Source organism: Penicillium robsamsonii, assembly GCF_028829455.1.
Source record: "Penicillium robsamsonii strain IBT 29466 chromosome Unknown utg000001l_segment0_segment0, whole genome shotgun sequence".
Taxonomy (NCBI): Eukaryota; Fungi; Ascomycota; class Eurotiomycetes; order Eurotiales; family Aspergillaceae; genus Penicillium; species Penicillium robsamsonii.
In genome coordinates this window covers 4,451,374-4,471,750 of record NW_026643219.1, presented here as the reverse complement: position 1 = coordinate 4,471,750, position 20,377 = coordinate 4,451,374, and the positions used below count along the sequence as shown (strand labels likewise).

Genomic DNA, 20,377 nt, shown 5'->3' with positions numbered 1-20,377 from the left:
GAGCCAGATGTTCCATAGAAGGATACGAGCCGAGTTTGTATTATAATTGAAAGGTGCGGGCTAGAGCCATCTGAGTTGCAGGATCGCCCGCGGTGGAGATGTTTATTTTATTCTATTAAACTCATACAAAGCGTCTATTTGGTATGACACGAGTGGAGATTTTTTTTTTTATGTACATGACTGCTGGACATGGTTCCTTGGGTATCTCTGTGCCATCCAGGCCCCCCCTTCACTAGCTCCCCAAACGTGTTGTTCACCGCGGCAAGAAAATGGAATCAACGCTATCGTAAACATTCTCAATAAAGTTCTCATAACTTAGCCAAGCCGTGTCATCAGAGTTACTTTGCAAGGCCGGGTTACTAAGATCCATCGCATCCCACACATTGGGCCAGGGCACCGGCGCAAAGGAAGTCGGCACCTCTGCGATTTGCGACTCTTGCGGTTCATTGATGGCCTCTCCCAACCCAAGCGAAAAGTCCGTGAGACCCTGTTGAAGTTCAGGTTGTTTTAATAACTCGGAAGACATACCATCGAAATGGTATTGAGACACTGGTTGACGAGAAGTATCAATGCCGAGAAGCTCGATTCTCCGCGTTTTAGCCTGTGACATGAGCCTCTCCAAAGGCCTCCAGAGCATCCCGTGCTGAGAATCGGCGATTATGAACCGCGAGCGCTGGTAAACTTCATCAACAACGGTCCAGTATTTTGACATCACCGCGGGACTTTTGCAGACGCAGAGTTCGGCAAGGGCCACAGCCAATGCATGCCATGGAACCCACATAGAGCCGTACCATCGCCAAGATGCGGCGCCTGGGTAGTCGTATGCCTCCTGCGACCAATGCAGGTTATCGGCTGCGATTTTGAGGAGGACGTTCTCTTGGATCTTCGGGGGTATGAAGTCCCGGCTTCGCTTGAGCGGCCGGAGACACGCCAGTTGCAGCCAGCTACCCATAACCCCCGCTGTCTTTTGCGCGTACCACTGGAAGTCCGATAGATCAGGCCTGCAGCCGCTGAGAAGGTCTGATGCCTTTTGTTGGAAATCGTGGACGACTTGCTGCCGCAAGCTCATGATGGTCACGGCTGGCTCGCTGAGGTCCGAAAAGGCAAGGGTTCGGGTCACGGACGCTGACGCTGCGATAACCAAGGTGTGCGTCATGTCGGTAAATTTTCCTTCCGTGTGTTCAGGAATTGGCCCTGGCATGTCGAACCATAGGTCCTCGTCGTTGATATTCGACGGTAGGTTGTAATCGAGCCATGCGGATTGCATCATCGGCTCGGATGCCCTGTCTAAAGAGGCTGCCACATCGAGAAGGCCAATCCCTAGCCATGCTCGTTTGCGCATCTCGTACTCAAAAGGGCGTACTGTGAATGGGGGCTGGCGCACGTGGAGAGATAATGCCTGGCCGACTCGGAGTGCCATGCTCAACATGGTCCAAACCCTTCGGCTTTGGTCTTGACATCTCGCGGCGAGCTAGAAGCGTTCAGGTTAGGTTCTGGTATTAAGATAAAGGGGCAAGAAAGACGAGAAAACATGTAGTCGTACTCACCAGAGAGATAATATAAGCTTGCAGGACAGTGAGATCGTTTGTCGTGACAAAGTCTACCCTTGCAAGCGCGAGCTCAGTTTCTTTCTGAAATTCTGCGACTATTATCTTTTTGCTCGTGTTGAACATTGATTGGCATTCCACTTCGTCCAGTGTGCATACAGCACAGAGATACATAGCCAAAGCAAGGGTGGCTGGCGCCTGGTGATCCTGCTCATAGTCAAGATAAGGTTTGCCTTCTTTAAGAAATGCTTGTAGCGACGGTCGGTGTAAAATTTTGAACAGCGGATCGACATTGTGGAAGAAAATGTCACATAACCTGTGTCGGATTTGGGGTTGAAGATTTAATGGTTTGTTGGCTTGAGGTGAGCTCGTCGAGCTTTCGGGGCTTTCTGAGCTCACAAGCGATGTGCCAAAACCAGATGCCGAATCTTTAACATTGTGATCTTCATTTTCTAGACGACCTTCCAGGACACTGCGCAATTCTTGGGTCTAGTGATTAGGATATTAGTTAAAAACATTCGCAGATCATGGCTTTACCAAGCTCACCTGCTGCATAATATCCTCCCAAAAGGAACCCCCCACATACGCAGTTGCAGGGCGAGGAAGATGTGGCTGACCTGCACCGGGCAAATAGTCATTGTGATCTTGCCGGATATCAGGACCCGCGCTGCTAGCCTCTGTCGCCGACTCCTGCTTGGATGGATACGCAGGCGCGGGGACAGTCGAAGAAAGCTGTAATTCATTTTCTCGCTCACTGGCGACTGTTTTCAGCAGTTTTTCGAGTCTCGCTACCCGCTCAGATAGTTCTTTATCCGAGCCTACGATCCGCTCGGATTTTCGCGTGCGACCGCGCGGCAGACGCGCACGTTCCACAGGAACACACACGAGGCCAAGTCGCTGACAGCTTGTGCAAGGACTTGACTTGTCGCATTTCACTTTGCGCTGACGACATGCTTCGCAGGTGAGGCGGACCCGTGGTGCGGAAGACCGTGAGTGGATTGTCCCGGCTTGGCCCACGGGATCGGCCATTATTTTGCGCAGACCCAATTGATCTGGATGGGCAAATGGACTTGAGGTGAATTGGATAATTCAATGTACATCTATCCGTGTCGACGATCCAAGGCCTTTGCATAGGAGGTTCTGCCTTGACTCCTGCTTTGCCCCCCGCGAAAGCTATCGATCCACATTAAATGTTCCTGGCCAATCAAAGGTCGAATTATTACATTCTCTGATATCTTCGTCAAATTCATATCAAAAGAATGGATGCTAAAGCTAAGACCTAGGCACAGTAATCTTATATAATAAGAGTTGCCAATGAAGTCATACTTTGCCTTTCTAGATATCACCCAAGGAAAGAGCCTCCCCGGGGCCTGTCCTACAGTTTTATATATCCCCCCGTTCACAACTTTTCTTCACTTTCCATACAATTTTCCACCCTTCTACCACTCATCCATACCCGGAAGATTGTGGACATAAGGGACTCAGTGAGCGCATCAGGGGATGTGTGTGTTGCGGCCCAAGGCCGAGTCGAGACAATACCGCAGGTGGTACATCGGATGCTCCCAAGAGAAACATCAATGGCATTAAGGACACTTTAACATCCCGATGCCTTCTTCGGGTGCTTTTTTTCAGATCTGTCCCCCCATTCTTAATGTTTCAGTTACCCTGTAGAAAGATTTCTGGTTGATGTGTAGAAAGGCCGGAAGGATAATAGTCAGCTATAAAAGGGCCGGAATGAGAATAATAGTACGAAGTACACGGGGAGTAGAGATGCGGCGCTTATCACTCTACAGACGACTTTTCAGGGGATAAATTTGCATGAGTGGATCACAATGTAGATGATCGGGGGCTAGCATCATCTATCAATGCTCTGTGTCGTCGATTCAAATTCTCCGACACCGTGCACACGGCATTTTTTCGGAGAAGAGGGGCAAGGGGCGTACATTTAGATCAGCATGATTTAGATCAGCGTTGAATCCCCTGAATTTTCGATTTCACCAGATAACGCCATAGGAATTAATCAGTGTTGAAGGCAGTGAATATTCAAATATTCAATGAGATATCCCCGAACTCCCCGAGATGGAGCTCGGGGTGTAGGATTGCGCAGGTACAAAAATGGGCTGCAGAGGCGTTTGCAGATCGCAGGAACAATACAGTTGCCCCCACTCGGACTATTGCCCAATGTTTCGTTGGACTTTTACGGGGTTATTTGACACTATTGATTTCACGGACACCGATAATGGTATTTAACCGTACATCATGAACCGCCGAGGGAAATGTGGATAGATTGTGAAATATCCTCCAGTAAAGCAAAAGCACGAGGCTAACCCACGTTCTGGGTAAAATATCCAAAGTGGATTTTAAACTAGTGTGCTTGGCTTACCACTCTACGATATAGTCCAGTTTCAGGGTCATGATCTCGGGTTGGCTTGTGCGTGAGGCAATTCCCAGAAAAAAAAAAAAGCAATTATTCCCACGTTTTGGGGGACACGCATCTAGTGCCATTGTAAACTTTAGGGCAGATTCCTATTATGGATACGCCGTGGGTTTTTAGTCCGACTACCATGGATCAAATTTGGCACCAACAAATCAGGGGCTGTATGTTTGATAACAGAGTTCATATGTGGAGACTATGCCGAATTTGGATATATAAATATATATTTTTGTTCCCAAATCCTAGCGACCTCGTATAAGAAAGATATGCAAGTCTGATCATCACAAAGTTTCGGGTTTCTACTAATCACCAGAGTCTCGGACTAACGCTTCGTGAGTTTGATGATCAGGTTAACGGGACAAATGTCAATCTCTCTTCAAAAATTAAATAGTCTATTGCTCTAGCTCGGTGGCTGAATGGTGATCGTTAAAACCGGGTGGAGAGGATCTCGTGTTTCTCTTGGCTTTCTCTTGAATTTTTTTTTTTTTGCCTAAAAGCCCTAAGTCTTTGATCCCTCTTTCGTACATATGTATTAAGAAGCGGGCCATTCCCCCCACACCGTGATCCCGGGAGACTTCGTCTCGAGCATTGACAAAGTGGCGTTCATATCTACTATAAGTCAATAGAGGAACTTTGCGATCTCTCTTTCAGCGCATTGAATACCCTCCTATTCAGAGTCATAATTTGTGCACGAAATTCGGCCTTCACTCATTTATATACGCCTCTATGACACGATGACAACACTATCAACCTCCCGCGGTCACCAGGCCCTCGCCGTCAGCACTGTGTTTACGACTGTAGCGACATTCATTACTGCCGTCCGTATATTTACGCGAGCATTTCTCGTGAAGCAGATGGGAGCGGACGACTATGTCATCCTAGTCTCTCTGACCTTCTCATGGATTTTCTTCGGCCTGATGGTAGGCGAAGTCTACCACGGCATGGGCGAACACTATAACGATATCCCCGCCTCAATCTACAAAGCTCAGATGATCGTACGCTCCATCTCAGCAGAACATGTCTCCAATACAGTGCAGTTCTATTAACATGATTCTCTTACAGTACTTTTGGGCTTCAGTTCCCATATATCAAACAAGCCTCATCAGCACAAAGATGTCAATCCTTCTCCAATACAAACGCGTCTTCTCCACACCACGCATGCGCCTAGCATGCTGGCTCATGATCGTTGTTCTAGGCGTCTACGGAACCTGGACCATCATTAGCGCCTGGGCCAACTGTGTTCCTCTCGCCAAGTTTTGGGATCCGACTGTTCCAGGATTCTGTTTCGATAAGAAAGCCTTGTGGTTTTCCAACTCGGCTATCCACATTATTACCGACATTGTCATTCTCGTATACCCAATGCCAGTCCTGAAATCGCTTCAACTGCCCTCGAGGCAAAAGTTTGCTCTCATGGCTGTTTTCGCGTTAGGTGGATTGTAGGTCCAGCTCCATCTGACAATCATGTATGATGCTAACAGTCATGCTCCCAGCGTCCTGATCACAAGTATCCTCCGCCTCAAATCTCTCCTCATTATCTCCGACTCAAACGACCCAACCTGTAAGGACTAACCACACATACCCCTTACCCACGAGCTAAATCTAACAAACAACCCCCAGACGACAACGTTGGCGCAGCAACCTGGTCTGCCGTCGAGTGCAACGTAGCTATTATCTGCGCCTGTCTCCCGGGCACACGCGCCTTCCTCTCCAAGTTCCTGCCGCACATTTTCTCCACCCGAAGCGACGGCTACCGCAGCAAGGCCACGCGACCTTCGCGAATCGGCCGCAGCGCCCTCACAGGCGACGGCAACACACAAGTCCTAGCCTCCGTCGTTGGCGGGCGTGATCATGGCTCAGAATACGACCACGATCTGGAAGATATTTCGCCATCTGGCTCCTTCAATAGCTACACTAAGGAGCCTGCGAAGGAGGTCTTTGCGGGCATCACAGTCACGACCAATGTTACGCAGGAGACGACCTCGCATTCGAATACTGCTGTTAATGATGATATGGGTAGTACGAAGGGATTGGTGAAAAAGCATAGCTTTTGACCTGTAATGATTTGGGTTGGTTTAACGAGTTCATTCTTTTTACATATTTATTTTTTACATTTTTTTTATCTGGTCTTCCCTTTCACTTATCTACCATACCTATAACTTTGATGTGGAGACCGACTTTGCCGGCTTCGTTGAGGACTACAGACAACAGAGATTGCCGAGGGCGCAATTGTTAGGGTTGAGAAGATCCTTGGGCTCTTGCCTAATGTCCGTGTTGCAGCTACTGGCACCCCCAGACCCTTCCGCATATGGACTGCTACGACCTGGAGATTCTTAACTCGTCCTGCAACTTCACTAAAGCTGCGCTCAACACGGCCACATTCTTGTAGTATCCCACCACCCCTCAGCAAAGACTATGCAGTTGTGGTCCTAGCAAAAACAGAACCGAAGAAGCAAGAAATACACATTGCACCAGACAAATTTAAATTCCAAACGTGTTGCTATCCCCTTACTTCAACGATAACTTTGCATCGACGCCATCAGATCTACTTGTTTCCTGCTCTTACCAGATCCCCAAACCTGGTTCCAGCCTCTTGCGCCAATACGACTGGCCTGCCCACTTCCACAATCTCGCCAGTATCCATAACCACCACCCTATCAAAGTCCATAATCATATCCAATCGATGACTCACCGCAATCACTGTGTAATTCCTGAACTCGGTCCTAATAGTCTCCTGCATGATGCGTTCCGTCTCTTGATCCACGCTTGAGCTCACTTCGTCCAGAAGTAGGATGCCGCCGAGCTGACTGGCGGCCCCAAACTTGCGCTCTCGAACCGAGCGTTTAAGAAGGGCTCGACCAAATGAGAGTAGCTGCCGCTGTCCAGCGCTAAAGCTTGAGGCATTCATTCCTACGACTAAACCGCCACGTCCCTCGACAAAGTCCCATAAGCCGACGGATTTAAGCACGGCCTTACACTCCTCGGAGGTGGCTTCCTCGGCAACATCAAGGTTGTTTTGAACCGTAGATCCGTCCGGTAAGAATACCGCCTCTTGTGGCACTGCGATGATGCGCTGGCGTAAAACGGATCGGTCTAGCCGATGGAGCGGTAGGTCGTCAATCATGATATTTTCCGCCGTGGTGGATATTGGATCGAGGAGCTTTAGAAGTAGAGCGACCAGGCTGGATTTGCCGCTACCGGTACGACCACAAATAGCAACCTTTTCTCCGGGGTTAATACTAAGGTGGATATCGCGGAGAGCGAGGCTTGTGGCCGCGTCGTCCTGATCTTCAGCGCTAATAATATAGTTAGCACTATTTTAGCAGGTGGTTTACAATCCTTACTTATATTTTGCCGAAACGCCTTTTAATTCCACCACGCCACGCTGGGGCCACTGTTCGGGTGCCTTGGTATCCTCTTCATCTCTGTCTTCGGGCTTAACGGTCTCGTTAAATGTCTTCAGTCTAGCAATTGCACCAAGCGAGGTTTCAAGTTTAGTCCAAAATAGAACAATACCGGTCAGGTTCTCGCCAAAACTCAAAAGACTGTAGAGAGCGGCACCGGCGAAAGCAGAGTTAGAATGGAAGCGCACGGCAAATGTTGTTAACCCTACTGCCAACAACATGACCACCACGTCGAGAACGACATTCAGCCATTCCTGGATCATGAGAAGAAGATACGAAGGTCGCTGGCTCGAGGTGAGAAGGCGGGCATTCTTCTGGACATCTTTGTGGATAAAGCCTATGTGCATTGAGTTAGCAACATATCAAATGAATGTGCAGGAGGTGTGGTATTAGTACTGACCGAATGCCCGCAACGTTGTGATGCCTTTAACAATGTCAAGAAAGTGCGTGCTAAACGTGTGTCAGCAACTGCAGTGAATATATGCTCCAATATGCTCCCATTCACTTACTATAGCGGGCTCTTGGCTTCTAGGTCAAGCAGTCGAAGTTGCCTCGAGGTGCGCAGGTAAAACTTTTGCAGCACGTACAGCAGGGCGGCTAGGAACGGGAAGGCGACAGCCAGGTAGGGAGACGACGTGAGCATAACAGCCATTTGCCCAACGACTTGTGTGATCTATCCATGCGTGTTAGCTGCTAGACTCAGGTCCCCTGAATGGCTTATCATAGGTTAGCTTACCGAGAACAGTGTGCTCACGGTGGCATCTGGCAGCTCCGTGTCAATGAGATTCAAATCTTGTGAAAACAAGTTTGTTGTGATGCCGATGTCGGTTTCAGTGAAGAAGCGGAGTGGTGCTCGGAATAGCGTGTTCAAAATGTCCTCATGTAGGTTTGCGCCTGCGCGTTTGATGGAGACGATCCAAATGGAGGTGCCAAGGAGGAATAGCGAGATCAATGCACCGACCTGGAAAAGCGCGTAGATTCCGGCCCAGTAAGCGAATAAGTGCGCTGGGTGTTGTGATTTTACGTCGTTAACCCAGTACGTGAGCCCTGCGGTATGTCCTTAGCTTCCAAAGGCTCTCCTTCGGAATGAATCTCGTATTCAGATATGTGTAGCGCTTACAGATGGTGGAAAAGTTCAAGAAAAAGCCCCAGAGCACAGCAAAAAAGACTGCAGACCCTGCGAGCAGCCATCCCATGCTTTTCATATACTGCTTATAGACGGTGCCATCTCCGACTTGCCGTGACGCGTCCATATTAGGGGCAACGGTAAGCTTGGCCGCTTTTATGTCATCCACTGGCGACGAAGATTCCTGTGCGCTATCTTCGACGCTCACTTCCTCCGAGGTCGCCTGGCTTTCTAGGATCTTCAAACCCAGACGGCTGACGTAGCCATCACCAGCCATCAGTGCGTTAAATGTGCCCTGCTCGCTAATGTTACCGCCCTTAAGGGCGATAACGTAGTCTGCTGCCTGTAGATGTCGAACGCTGTGCGTGCAGAGTAATACGGTGGTTTGGCGGCGTTTCAACAGTCCTTCTGGTCCAAAGACTTTACGGAAGACTTGCTCCTCGGTTTCCGCATCCAAGCCGCTAAAGACGTCATCGAGTATAAGGAAGTTAGTCTGTAGGTATAGGGCGCGTGCTAGGGAAATGCGCTTCTTCTGACCTCCAGATAGGGAGATGCCGTCGGAACCCACGTTTGTCTCATCGCCTTGTGGTAGGGTGTTAAAGTCAAAGGCGAGAGCTGTTGCCTCGACGACCTGAGCATATCTACCCTCGTTCACCGGAGAGAAGCCGATAATGTTTTCCTTAATGGTTCCATTTAACATAAACGCAATCTGGTCGCAGAACCCGACCGAATCCCTTGCCTGTAGCGTGACTCTGCCTTGATGAAAAGGAATCTCTCCAAGTAAGGCCTTGCAAAGCGTAGACTTGCCCGAGCCAATGGGTCCGACAACAAGGGTAAGCGAAGACTTTGGTATCTTAGCATTGATGTCTTCCAAAACGAATTTGTTTTGTTCCCAGCCGAAGTTTCCATTCTCGATGATCACTTCGAACTCGGATGATGGCTGGCGGTTTATCGACTCCTTTTCGGAGCTTTTCTCGAAGGAGGCCACAACTTTGCGGAAGTCTTCCCGAGTCTCGCACTCTAGAAAAGCCTGGATTCGGCCAATGCAGGCTAGACCGGAGATGACTTCCGGAATTGCCTGGAAAATCTGCGATAGAGGCTGTGTCATAAGGGCGAGGAAAGAGAGACTTGTGAATACCTTCGACGAGTCTAGCTGATGTCCATTCTGTGTAAATGCAAACGTTAGGGCCGGGCTGATGAGAAGCGGAATGAAGCCAAGTAGCGCGGCCCCGATGTAGATTTGGCGGTATCGAACTCCCGCCGTAAGCTCCTCGACGCGGAGGTTATGCACAAATGTGCTCATAGACGAAGAAAGACCGGATATCTTCAGGTTCTTCATGCTAGCAATGACAGTAGCCGTTAGACCAACACGTTTCTGTACTAAGGACATCCATCTCCTCTGCGCCGTTCCGATGAAATTCATAAGAATAACAAGCCCAAGGAAGCAGAGGACCACGACGATAATAGGAACGACAAATACAACGCCGAGTCTGCTATTTAACATCCAAGCACATAGCGCTACCTGGATCAAACTTGCCCAGATATCATGTAGTTGTCGGAAGCCTATTTGGATTCGCTCGATATCGGTGCTCATTAGGGTCAGCGCAGCGCTATCGTCGGCTCCGATGCTAGCTTTTGTAGCCGTGATAAAGGTCTCAGTGACAAGGATAGATCTTAGCATAGTGCGCGTACGATGATGATAGTACCTAGTATATATGTTAGTGGCCCCTAAAACAATCTACTCGCTGAAGACATACCGGTAGAAGGCCCAGCTAATGGTAATTCCAGAGTAGATGAAAAAGCTGGCGCCAATAAAACCGTAGCCAACGTTAGGGTTAAGCTTATCCTGCGAGAGATAGTCGAGGAGCCCCTCGATAAAAAGTGGCTGGGCAAACGAAAAGCCGAAGAGAGCCAAACGGGGGATAACAGGGAGGAGAAGTGGTCCTATAAGCGTACGCATGAGAACCTTAGTAAGACCAAACTTGTCGCCCTTGATCTTGGCCATGTCTAGATGTCGAGAGAATTTCTCGTGGAGTCTCGTCGGGTCCATGGCGCCGTCCAGGGGATACAGATCATTGACGGACAAAATTTTGCTGTATCCAGACAGGAATAAGCGGTTGAGCCAGAAGAAGACACCAAGGGACAGGATCCCACTTGTTTCCTCTGGGCTATGTTCCTTTTTGTCCCATTGAGCGTGAATCCATCTGGACTTTTGCTGGGATTCTAGCAGCAGCATGACAACTTTGACAGCCACAGCAGCAGTAAAGAGGTTGCTATAGGCGCGCTCCATAGACACAGTGGATGAGAGGTAGAGCGTCCTCGACTGGGCTGCGTCGAGAAGAAGTGTCAGGAGCAAATAGCCCATCAGCAGCATAGACGGCCGTGGGGCTCGAGTGTGCTCAAAAGCACTTAGAGGTAACATGACAAAAGCCGCCAGCAGCTTAAGGACCGAGGTCGCTATGAACATGACTGTGGCCTGAAAGTGACCTGCAGCGGCTAGGATGACGAGCGCAATTTGCAGCACGGCATACGCTGTTATGGCACCCTGCAACAACATCAGCAAGGTGCTGTGGGGGAAATGAGGCTGTAAAGATGCATACCACTTTCACAAGTCGAAAGACGGAAGCATTGACGATGATGGGCCTCCGAGCAAGCGAGACGATTCTCCATGCTGCGAGTACTATGAAGAAAGCAGAGGGGATGATGGAGAAAAACACCTGCTCAAAGTCCACGTTGAAGTCAAACTGCTCGCTGTTTTGCTCGAACAGCGAGGCATTTTGGGAATAGAAGGGCATCCAGGAGTATACAACAAGCTGTTAGGAAGCTGAGATGAGCTGGACTGTTGGACTTTTTGGTAAAGGACAGGAGCAAGACAAGACGTGGGCAATGCACTCGGGGAGCACGTTGGAGAAGGGGAGGAAGTAAGACGCGGGCGCCGGCAGCGCAAAGCGTTGCTGAGAAATCAAGAGACCAAGACGTGAGAGGCGTTACTAAGGAGGCTTGATAAGTTAAACGAATGGCGCTAAGAGGCAGGGGTCTCTCGGCATCAGATACGGAGTTCCGAGTTCTAAAGTCACGCACATGGGCCCATTATTATGTTTCGTACAGTACCCTTGATTGTGCCTTTGGGGTCTTGCATCTTAACCTTGAGCGGTTTCGTAAAGTATTGCTTCATCGCCAGCAAAATATTCCCACTACTTGCACAGTCCTACGTCGCTGGTCGAGATAGGAGCCCTGCGTCGGACACGCATGCAGTAGCTTCTTGTTCTCCGTGGAATTCCCAGTTCTAGGAATGTCGAGGTTAAGGGTGGACAGAAATATCGCATTGGAGGTTACGTGAGCGGCGTATTAGGCCGATAAATCAAAAGTAAAAGAAAGGATCATTCAGTGCTACAAATTCTTTAAACACGAGCTCTAGGGTATTACGAATGCATTGTAAAGACAAGTGTACATATGTCGAAGCGAACAAAACGAGCTGATCATTCAGTATGCATGAGACCCGCCCATTGTACATTCAGAAGCCGCCCACATTTCAGAGACTAAGGGCCCATGACGAGGAAGATGCAAAAAGGACATAGAAAACAATTCTAGGCAAGGATCTCAAAAACGATGGACACCGGTATGTGCAATGTGCAATGCGAAATTATGCTTGCAAATACGCAGGTATCATCATGCAGATCCTAGAAATTCAAGATAATCGTGAATTGTGGATCTTTTGCCAAGATACACTCTACTCCCAAACGTTGGAGAAGAGATCGTCAGATCCGCCAAATCCGCCAGACGACTTGTTGTTATTCGTGGTTGTGGAGGTAGGGTTGGAGACTGGGGCAGCGCTGGCCCAGCCGCCGAAGTCCTCGTCCGCTGCCACCGTGGGTGCGGGCTTAGAAGCAGCACTTGGCGCGCCCCAGCCGTTGCCGACGTCGTTCGGGGTCAAGGTGTCAGGTACCTTCATCATGGATGCAGGCGATCGTACTGAAGGGCCAGACGGTGGGGCAGGATCAGGTGTGCTCCATGCGTTCCCGCCCCATGGATCAAGGCTTCCAGACATCATGTTGGCTGCTGCTGTGCTCGCAGCGCTCGCTGATGGCGCTCTAGGAGGGGCAGGAGGCTGCATCGAGGGAGCAGAAATATTAAACGCAGATTTCATTTCCTGCTGAGGAGAGGTTGCAGTCGACTTTGGGGGGGAAACCGTGGAGGCAGATGCAGGAGGAGGCGAAGAAAACCCGAACAGGTCATTTGACAGGGACGACGATGGAGGGTTAGGCTTAGCAGTCGGGGAGGTAAATCCGCCGAATCCGAAATCTTGCCCATGAGAAGAGACGGAAGTTGTTCGCGACTGGGACTTCGGGGCTGATATGGCCGGGGAAGTGAAGCTATCAAAGAAGTCGCCGCCCGCAGATCCCGAGGGCGATGTGACCTTCGGGGCAGCAGGGGTAGACTTGGCACCGCCGAAAGATGAAAGATTAGAGAATGCCGATGGCTTCTCAGCCTGTTTAGCGGGTGGGGGAGAAGTAGTAGTAGGGAAGCTCAGTCCACTGAAGGCGTCCGTCAGACCGCCCATGTGAGACGAAGGGGAGGGGGCAGGAGGCGAGGCCATGGCGCCGAAGGAGTTGCCCCGCTCGTGCTGCACGGGTTGTGTCGGCTGCGGCTTCGAGTACAATGACAAGATTGACTGTTTGAGGTCCGGCCGAGACATTCCGACTGGTGGTGCGGGTGAAGATGCTGTGCTAGACGGGCGACTACCAGTAGAAGGCTGGGTGCTACCAAAGAAGTCGAGACCCAACAATGAATCATTGGGCTTGTGAGTCTTGACTGGTGCAGGCTGTGCTTGTCTAGGTGGCGCACGCGGAGTAGGTCCGGTTGTATTAGGGCGAGGAGGAGGGGAGATATCGTCGCCGAACAAATCGATCGAGGCTTGTTGCCGGTGTGCCGGAGGTTGGCTGGGAGCGGGGACTCGTTGCGAAGCAGAACGTTCAATCTTTGCTTTCTCCTGTACGACCGCAAGAGGCTAATCGGTCAGTGATGGCTGCTAACTGGCTGGTCTATTGCGATCACTCACCACATCGTCATCGCCGTCATCGAGGGTCGAAGGGTCCGGCATCTCACCGTCCATTACCCATCGCTTGCTCTCGTACTTCGTCCGGATGAAGTTCTCGATCTTTCTGTTCACGCTGTCAGAACCTATGGTTGCTGAACGAGGATTATCTGAATGCACTTACGCATCGGAGGGAACATGGCCGGGTGCCAGTTTCGCTTCCCAGTATCTGCATTGTATTAGCCCATGTCCACGTAGTCGGTCAATTAGTTGCGACGAACTTGTTGGCTCTTCCATTGCCCCATCTCACAACACTCTGAAGTTGTTCATCGGTCCACGCATCAAGATCCACAGACTTGACTCGGCTGATATGCGTGCCCATACCCCTGTGAATGCCCGAGCACCGAATGCAAACAAAGACACCCAGGTTCCAGGAAGCCCATCGCGGATCTATTCAGAAAACAATTTAGTATATGAGCGCCAAGAAATATCCTCGGAGATGAAGCCAGCGTGGGCGCAACTCGAGGAGGGGACTCACGCTTGTTCCGTTTACAGTCGGCACATATCTTGTTGTGCTCGAGTTTCAGCAGAGACTTGATAGTTTGCGAGTTTTGGGCCGCTTGGCCTGGAGTAGGACGTCGAGACATAATAGCAACACCTCAACAATTGATGGGTGAAAGGGATAGGGAAACAATGAGATCAACCCAATTATTCTTAGGTGGCGGTCGGCACGGTTGCGGCCTAAGGCTGCGGTTGTATATACGGATGGGGGAAAATGCCAGTCACGCAGTTTGATGAAAGTAACATGGGGTTGCTGGCCAATAGCAGTAAATCTTTTAAGAATATTAACTACAAACATTTTGTATTTGCTTTGCGTTTGAAGAATTTCTTTAAAGTTAATAGCTATAAAATATGGTTGGTCCACTCAAAACGACGCCTCTCGTATCATGCATGTCGGCCTTTCTGCAGCATTAGTTCCCGCATAATAAAATGATGATTGAACGTCATGAAACCCCTCTCAAGCTTTTGACTGGGGATTCTTCACAGCGCTGGTATCTTCTGTAAAGCGCAGACTGACGCTGTTCACGCAATGACGCTCGTCCGTCGGAGTCTGATACCCCTCACCCTCGAATACATGTCCGAGGTGACCCCCGCAATTGGTGCATACGATCTCTGTCCGCTTCATGCCAAAGGTGTTGTCAACATGTCTAGTCACAGCACCAGGGATGGAATCGAAGTATGCTGGCCAGCCACAGCCAGATTTGAACTTGTGGTCGGCGGTGTAAAGTGGCGCATCGCAACCAGCGCAATTGTAGACACCTTTCGACGGGTAGTGGGAATCGTATTCACCGGTGCCAGCGCGCTCAGTACCCTTCTCACGGAGAATGCGGAATTGTTCTGTGGCCATTTGTGTAAGCAGACATTATATATATACCGCCTATGGGTTCAACCCCCTCCATGGTGTACAAACCTGGGCTCAAAACAGCTCTCCACTGGTCTTCGCTTCTCTGGTCGGGGGGCGACATGGTGTCGGTTGTTTTTTCGGGGTGGTTGGAGCTGAAGAAAGCACCAAAAAATGGAATGGTTGGCGCAGCTCTGAGAACCTTAGTGCTTGTCTTCGAATGGGGAGGCTTGCGTGTCGAGGACAAGAATCGGGAGGAGCACAATGTTGGCGCAAGTCGGATAGGGATAGTCTGGTGTCTGAAGGGCGAAATAAGATTGCGAGATAATTGGGATCGCATAGAGAAAAATTGATGGATCCTAGAGACAGGTTTGAAAGGATAATAAGAAAAGAATAAGCAGTGACCGGCAACTGAAGCACCTGCAAAGATGAGAGTGGGGTGAAGCTAATCTCGTACGGGCACCTGGCCTAGGGGCCTTTACGTCATCATGCGGGGAGGCCCCCGGGGACTCTTTAAGGCCTAGACTGACATCTGGCTAGGTCTATAGCATGAAGAGATTTATATATTCTACATTCTACAGTGTTACAAGCCGATTCTTTTTTTTTGAAAAAAAAATGTTTGATTATTCAAAACAGGTCCCACCTGGGAAAACTCCAGCAGTAGTGCAGGGGTATCTCAACAACAAAATCTGACATGTGAAAAAAATTGAAGAAAAGAAAGCAAAAAAATATAGACAACTCAAAATAATCTCATCGACGGCTCACTCCGGTCACTAACATAGAGCCCCGGTTGAGCTCCACGCGCCAACCCTCCTTCAACAGCATGTTCCACACGGCGGGTCCAATATGTGACTTGCGGTCGAGGGAGTGGTGACCAACGCCGCACACAATATTGAACCCACCGTGGGAACTCTGACCCCCACCACGAACGTACTTCTGATCTCCCAGTCCGTCCCACCACGCCTGCACTCTCTCGCGAGCGATTCTAACCGCGTTGGCAACCGTCACGCCATGCAAGTCCAGGTCAGAGTGCGAGGACTGGCGGGCAACCAGCCGGTCAGAAGCTGTCGCCAAATGACGCATGGCCAGCTGACGTTGCTCGTTGCCGACGTCTCGATAGTAGGCAGAGGCACCGCCATAGAGGGGGTTGGAGCGGGCGCGGCGGGCGGACTGGGAGGCTTGGGCGAGGGCAGCTGATCGGGCTGCAAAGTGGGAGTTGGCGGCGGCAGCGGCTTGGTTGAAATCCATAAAGTCTGAGGCAGAATCCATCTGCTGAGCTGGAGCCACATTCTCCTCTTCGTCGTCAAGGGTGACCGGGGATGAGACAAAACTGATGATATTTGCAACAGAAGTGATATCAGGCCGACGGGATAAGGTGTCAGCCAGATCATCTGCGGCTGAAATCTGATTGTTTGCAATTCGAATCAAGCCAATTAATGTGGTGGGTTGGACGCCAGGGTACTTGTGACTGAGCTCCCCCACTTGCGTAACGAGTACAGGATCGTCCTCAATTTCGTGGATGTCCTTGGGCGCATGGGCCTGTGCCAAAACTCTGATTGTTGCACAGAGTGACATTGAGTTCTCATGATAAATCGACGCAATTTTCTCCCTCTGCAAAGCACACGCCCGCGAGGAAATAAAATCAATGTCCTTTTTGCCTGTCTCCCATTTATTGGTAGCGGTGTTATTCATGGCCTGGGAGGCCAAGTCGACTCGACGTTGGTTCTGCTGCTTCTTCTTCTTTCGGGATTTCTTGCTGCCGCCGTTCAGGTCCTCCTTGGCCTGGAAGCCATCGATTGACTTGGGCACGGAGGATTGACTGTCTTGAGCAGCCTCTTTAGGGGTTTCTTGAGGAATCTCTCGCGCAATTTGTGTCTCTTCAATGAAGGCAAGATTGAGCAAGACATCCATGGAGCGACTGAGGTTATCATGACAATCTTCGAGGATGCGCTCAGCTTCCAGGCGAGTGATGCTTGGGAACATGCTAATCAAGTTCTGTGCCTTGTCGGCAGTCGTCATACCCAGGAAGGTGTATGCAAGCTTAGAGCCTTTGAGACTTTGGGCCTCACGACTGGCGTCGTTGGGATCATCGTTATCTTGTTCAGGATGGTCAAGCGATGGCCAGCTTGTAAATTCCGAAGGTGCATCGTCAGATGATTCGCCGATCAAAGATCCTGAGACGTCAGAATTTCGGATGTTGGTTGTGCCTGTCGGGTCAAATGGCAAATTCTCTTGCTCAACGGCAGATGCGTTCAACACGTCTAGGGTTTCACGCAACTGTTCAACTTGAGTGGGGATGGTCAAGTCAAAGTCTGATACGATCGCAACAAACAACGCGGGATCAATTGGCGGACAGTAGGTTCTTTCAAGCTCCTAAATAAAAATCAGAAATAGAACCAGAGCATGGCAAGCAAGTGGTATAGCAACAAGCTTTGCCTAAACTGTGTGTGAACCAGTCGGACGCGACATACCTTGAAGAGCTCATCCCCGGAGTCCCCCATAGCTATGATCACAGATTTTGTTACAGTAGTATTTGAGGTACTTGCTCATTCCCTGCGAAGGACTGCGACGTTGGACAATTGTAAGGGACGTGAGCGGGGGGTGACGAAGGTGAAAAGTGGCTTTTTTCGTGATGATCTTGATACCTCCGATAAGATAGAGATAGAGATCGATGCGGGTAATGATGATGAGGGAACCAATCACAGAGCCATGTGGTAATCACGTGTTGGCATCACGTGGGTGGGGTAGCCTAGGATATATCCAAAGGGAAGGCATATCCTTTTATTTTGAGAATTTTGTAACATCAGGCAGCCTTAATAATATCTGGCTATATACATATGTTATCCATCTGCATGGATCATCACAATATGCTGCACTTGTTCTATCTAATTGTGTTTAGGGGTAACTCTTGGGAACACAGGTCTCGCTGTCTTTTATATCAACCCAGTTCCAACAAGCCTGCCAGAGAGCCTCGCATTTTCCCTCATCGTTGCTTACACACGCAGGGGGTTGAGGCTTCCTTCCATTGAAATGGCCGCTCACTGATGCATACTCAGGGGCCAAAGCGAGCGCTAGAACATCTCGGGCTGAGTCGGAATTTGACCGATACTTGTCAGTAAAAAGCTTGATTACTGGAAGTAGAAGCACGAGCAGCATAAACACGATACGAATGGCTGGAGGCTGAGCGGCATGGGCCCGGGAGTTAACAAGACCACCTGGGTCCATAGCAGTCACGGTGATCTTGCTGAAGATCGGATTCTAGAGATAGTAGACTTAGTGTGATCCGCTACATTTTGACGAATTTGCCCATACCTGTTGGAGTAGTCTGTTCAAACTTTGCATAAACATGACATTGGCCAGCTTGCTGTTTGCGTATCGTCGCCAGCCCATATCATATTCTGTTCCAGCCTCATCTGCGCCAGGCTTGACCAATACATCAAGACTCTCATTGGATGGAAGTTCTGCGCCCAGTTTTGAAAGAGGGCTGGGGTGTTCGGGATCATGAACTTGAGAGCTAAGCATGACCACTCGACCCGTCTCGGGGTCCATGCTCCGCAGAAGTTTGAGAACTAGCAAAAAGTGCGAAAGATGATTGACTTGGAAGGTAGATTCCAACCGATCCTTGGAAAATTGCTGACCGTCTAGCGACCATGTGAATGCATTGCAAATGATGGCGGAAATCGGTGAAAGTTCGTTAGATTCCACCAGACTAGCAATTTCGTTTGAGAATGCCCGTACTTCCAAAATAGAGCCTAGATCCACACTTTTGATCAGGAGCTTGCTGGAAGGATACTGGCGCGCAATCTCTTTCAGTCGAAGTAATTGAGGGGTTTGGGGGGATTTTGTTGCATTTCGGACAGTGCCAACAATGGTCAACAGAGGATGCGATGACAGAAGTTGCTGCACGGCTTCAAGTGCGAGCGAGCCGGTTGCACCGGTGATAATTACTGTGCCCACCATGTTTGTAGAATTTGTATACTAAGGAAAAAAAGAAAACAATTGAGAGAGCAGAGGAAAGTACCATAGAGAGTTAGGACGTAAGTCGAGCTGACAAGTATGACCAATCATGAATATTGCCGAACGCTCAAATGCGAGGCAATCAGCCGGTTAAGCTATAGATTTAGTTAACCGGGTTGCCTGTGAAGGGGCACAGAGGGGTGTCTGATTTTACATGGTTTATGCCTGGTTCATGCCTGGTTTTAGACTAGCAGGAATTAAAATACCTGAATTACTATGACAAAGACCTTAGCAAGCCAAGAACCCATGTCCAACCCCTTTTAAAGACAGGAAAAATGAAGCTAATCCTAGGCGTCCAAGGCCCAAACCCTCGAATTTATTAAATCCCCGTTGAAGCCCTCTGACCGTACAGAATATCTCCACAGATTGATCTCAAAATCCATAACGAGATCCTCGATCTAGTATCTTAAAACACCACACATCATTAAATCAGAGGATTTGTATTGTGGGAATAGCTTCAATTATATTGCTATTTATAGCACACTATATGGAGCGTCGAAAGCGGTCTAAAATCAGACATAAATTAGGCACCATATAAAAACAGGCATCCGACCCTTGCCGCTATGTCCCTTCGAAGACTTGTCTAGACCAAAGAGCAAGAGGATTTGGGAAGGCGATGTTTAAAAAGAATAGCATGCTTGAAATCAAAATTGTTTTCGAAGCCATTGGGAATAGAGGTGTGTGCTGGCACAGAAATTCTCTGGAGAACCGAGCAATTCAAACTGGGTGGTGGCTTGACCCCAACGGCCGAACCACAGCTGAAACTAACCGTGAAAGATTGTGACACCTGCTCGGTCCCCTCGAGGAATCTTTGGGGAATGTTGATTGGAAGGCCTATGGATTCTGGACGGTCTCCCTTATCATGCATTCGTCTGAGCTGATTCGCCTTTCTTTCCTTCTGATACCCTTTTATCACCACCGTCTGTCTATTCCGTTTGTTCACATTGGTTTCGAATCACCGTGAACCAGGATTATCCAGCATTGGTTTCTTGTGCTGTCTGCCCTCATTGCTCTCTAGCGTTATCGCGTTCTCGCAGCATACGCTGTAGAGAATCATCAGGATGCGGGACTGCTTTAAACGTTTCTTGTCGGCAACATCTCAATCGTCAAACAGCTGGCGACGTAATGCGAATTCCATCTCTTTGTAAACCCTATTGTTCCAGAATATATGATTTGATTGCAGCTTGTCAATGAAGAATCGCTCGAAGAATCACCCGACCGGAGAATTTATATTTCCTAAAAAGCGATGAGGAATGTGTAGGGGGAAAAAAGCCTTTAGATTAGTAGCTCAGATGTATCAGGATCAATATATATGCGTGATATAGCGATGGAATATTCATAAATCTTAGAAATATTTATCTTTTAGTAACGCATAGTGCCATACTACAAAGGAACAATCATACGATCAAGGCTGA

The 20,377-nt window shown here is 49.3% G+C and overlaps 7 protein-coding genes across 7 annotated transcripts; 1 reads left to right on the top strand and 6 right to left on the bottom strand.

Moving 5' to 3' along the window:
- Positions 1-253: 253 nt before the first annotated feature.
- On the bottom strand, positions 254-2,576 carry N7447_001756 (putative C6 transcription factor; the record flags this gene model as incomplete). The annotated part of the gene is made up of 3 exons (XM_057226032.1): positions 254-1,471; positions 1,548-2,036; positions 2,094-2,576. 3 exons carry the CDS (start codon positions 2,574-2,576, stop codon positions 254-256), a joined length of 2,190 nt encoding a protein of 729 aa, XP_057090048.1.
- A 2,139-nt stretch (positions 2,577-4,715) lies between these two features.
- N7447_001755 (putative integral membrane protein) lies at positions 4,716-6,032 on the top strand (the record flags this gene model as incomplete). The annotated part of the gene is made up of 4 exons (XM_057226031.1): positions 4,716-4,976; positions 5,044-5,417; positions 5,472-5,539; positions 5,599-6,032. 4 exons carry the CDS (start codon positions 4,716-4,718, stop codon positions 6,030-6,032), a joined length of 1,137 nt encoding a protein of 378 aa, XP_057090047.1.
- A 491-nt stretch (positions 6,033-6,523) lies between these two features.
- N7447_001754 (uncharacterized protein) lies at positions 6,524-11,303 on the bottom strand (the record flags this gene model as incomplete). Its single annotated transcript, XM_057226030.1, has 8 exons — positions 6,524-7,274; positions 7,323-7,719; positions 7,783-7,832; positions 7,892-8,055; positions 8,119-8,429; positions 8,503-10,214; positions 10,266-11,053; positions 11,109-11,303. The coding sequence occupies 8 exons, from the start codon at positions 11,301-11,303 to the stop codon at positions 6,524-6,526; spliced, it is 4,368 nt and encodes a 1,455-aa protein (XP_057090046.1).
- Positions 11,304-12,238: 935 nt separating this feature from the next.
- N7447_001753 (uncharacterized protein) lies at positions 12,239-14,190 on the bottom strand (the record flags this gene model as incomplete). Its single annotated transcript, XM_057226029.1, has 5 exons — positions 12,239-13,516; positions 13,568-13,670; positions 13,728-13,772; positions 13,825-13,993; positions 14,082-14,190. 5 exons carry the CDS (start codon positions 14,188-14,190, stop codon positions 12,239-12,241), a joined length of 1,704 nt encoding a protein of 567 aa, XP_057090045.1.
- A 371-nt stretch (positions 14,191-14,561) lies between these two features.
- Positions 14,562-15,069, bottom strand: N7447_001752 (peptide-methionine (R)-S-oxide reductase; the record flags this gene model as incomplete). The annotated part of the gene is made up of 2 exons (XM_057226028.1): positions 14,562-14,941; positions 15,015-15,069. 2 exons carry the CDS (start codon positions 15,067-15,069, stop codon positions 14,562-14,564), a joined length of 435 nt encoding a protein of 144 aa, XP_057090044.1.
- Positions 15,070-15,695: 626 nt separating this feature from the next.
- On the bottom strand, positions 15,696-17,446 carry N7447_001751 (uncharacterized protein; the record flags this gene model as incomplete). The annotated part of the gene is made up of 2 exons (XM_057226027.1): positions 15,696-17,318; positions 17,417-17,446. The coding sequence occupies 2 exons, from the start codon at positions 17,444-17,446 to the stop codon at positions 15,696-15,698; spliced, it is 1,653 nt and encodes a 550-aa protein (XP_057090043.1).
- Positions 17,447-17,840: 394 nt separating this feature from the next.
- Positions 17,841-18,905, bottom strand: N7447_001750 (uncharacterized protein; the record flags this gene model as incomplete). Its single annotated transcript, XM_057226026.1, has 2 exons — positions 17,841-18,203; positions 18,258-18,905. 2 exons carry the CDS (start codon positions 18,903-18,905, stop codon positions 17,841-17,843), a joined length of 1,011 nt encoding a protein of 336 aa, XP_057090042.1.
- Between the last annotated feature and the right edge of the window lie 1,472 nt (positions 18,906-20,377).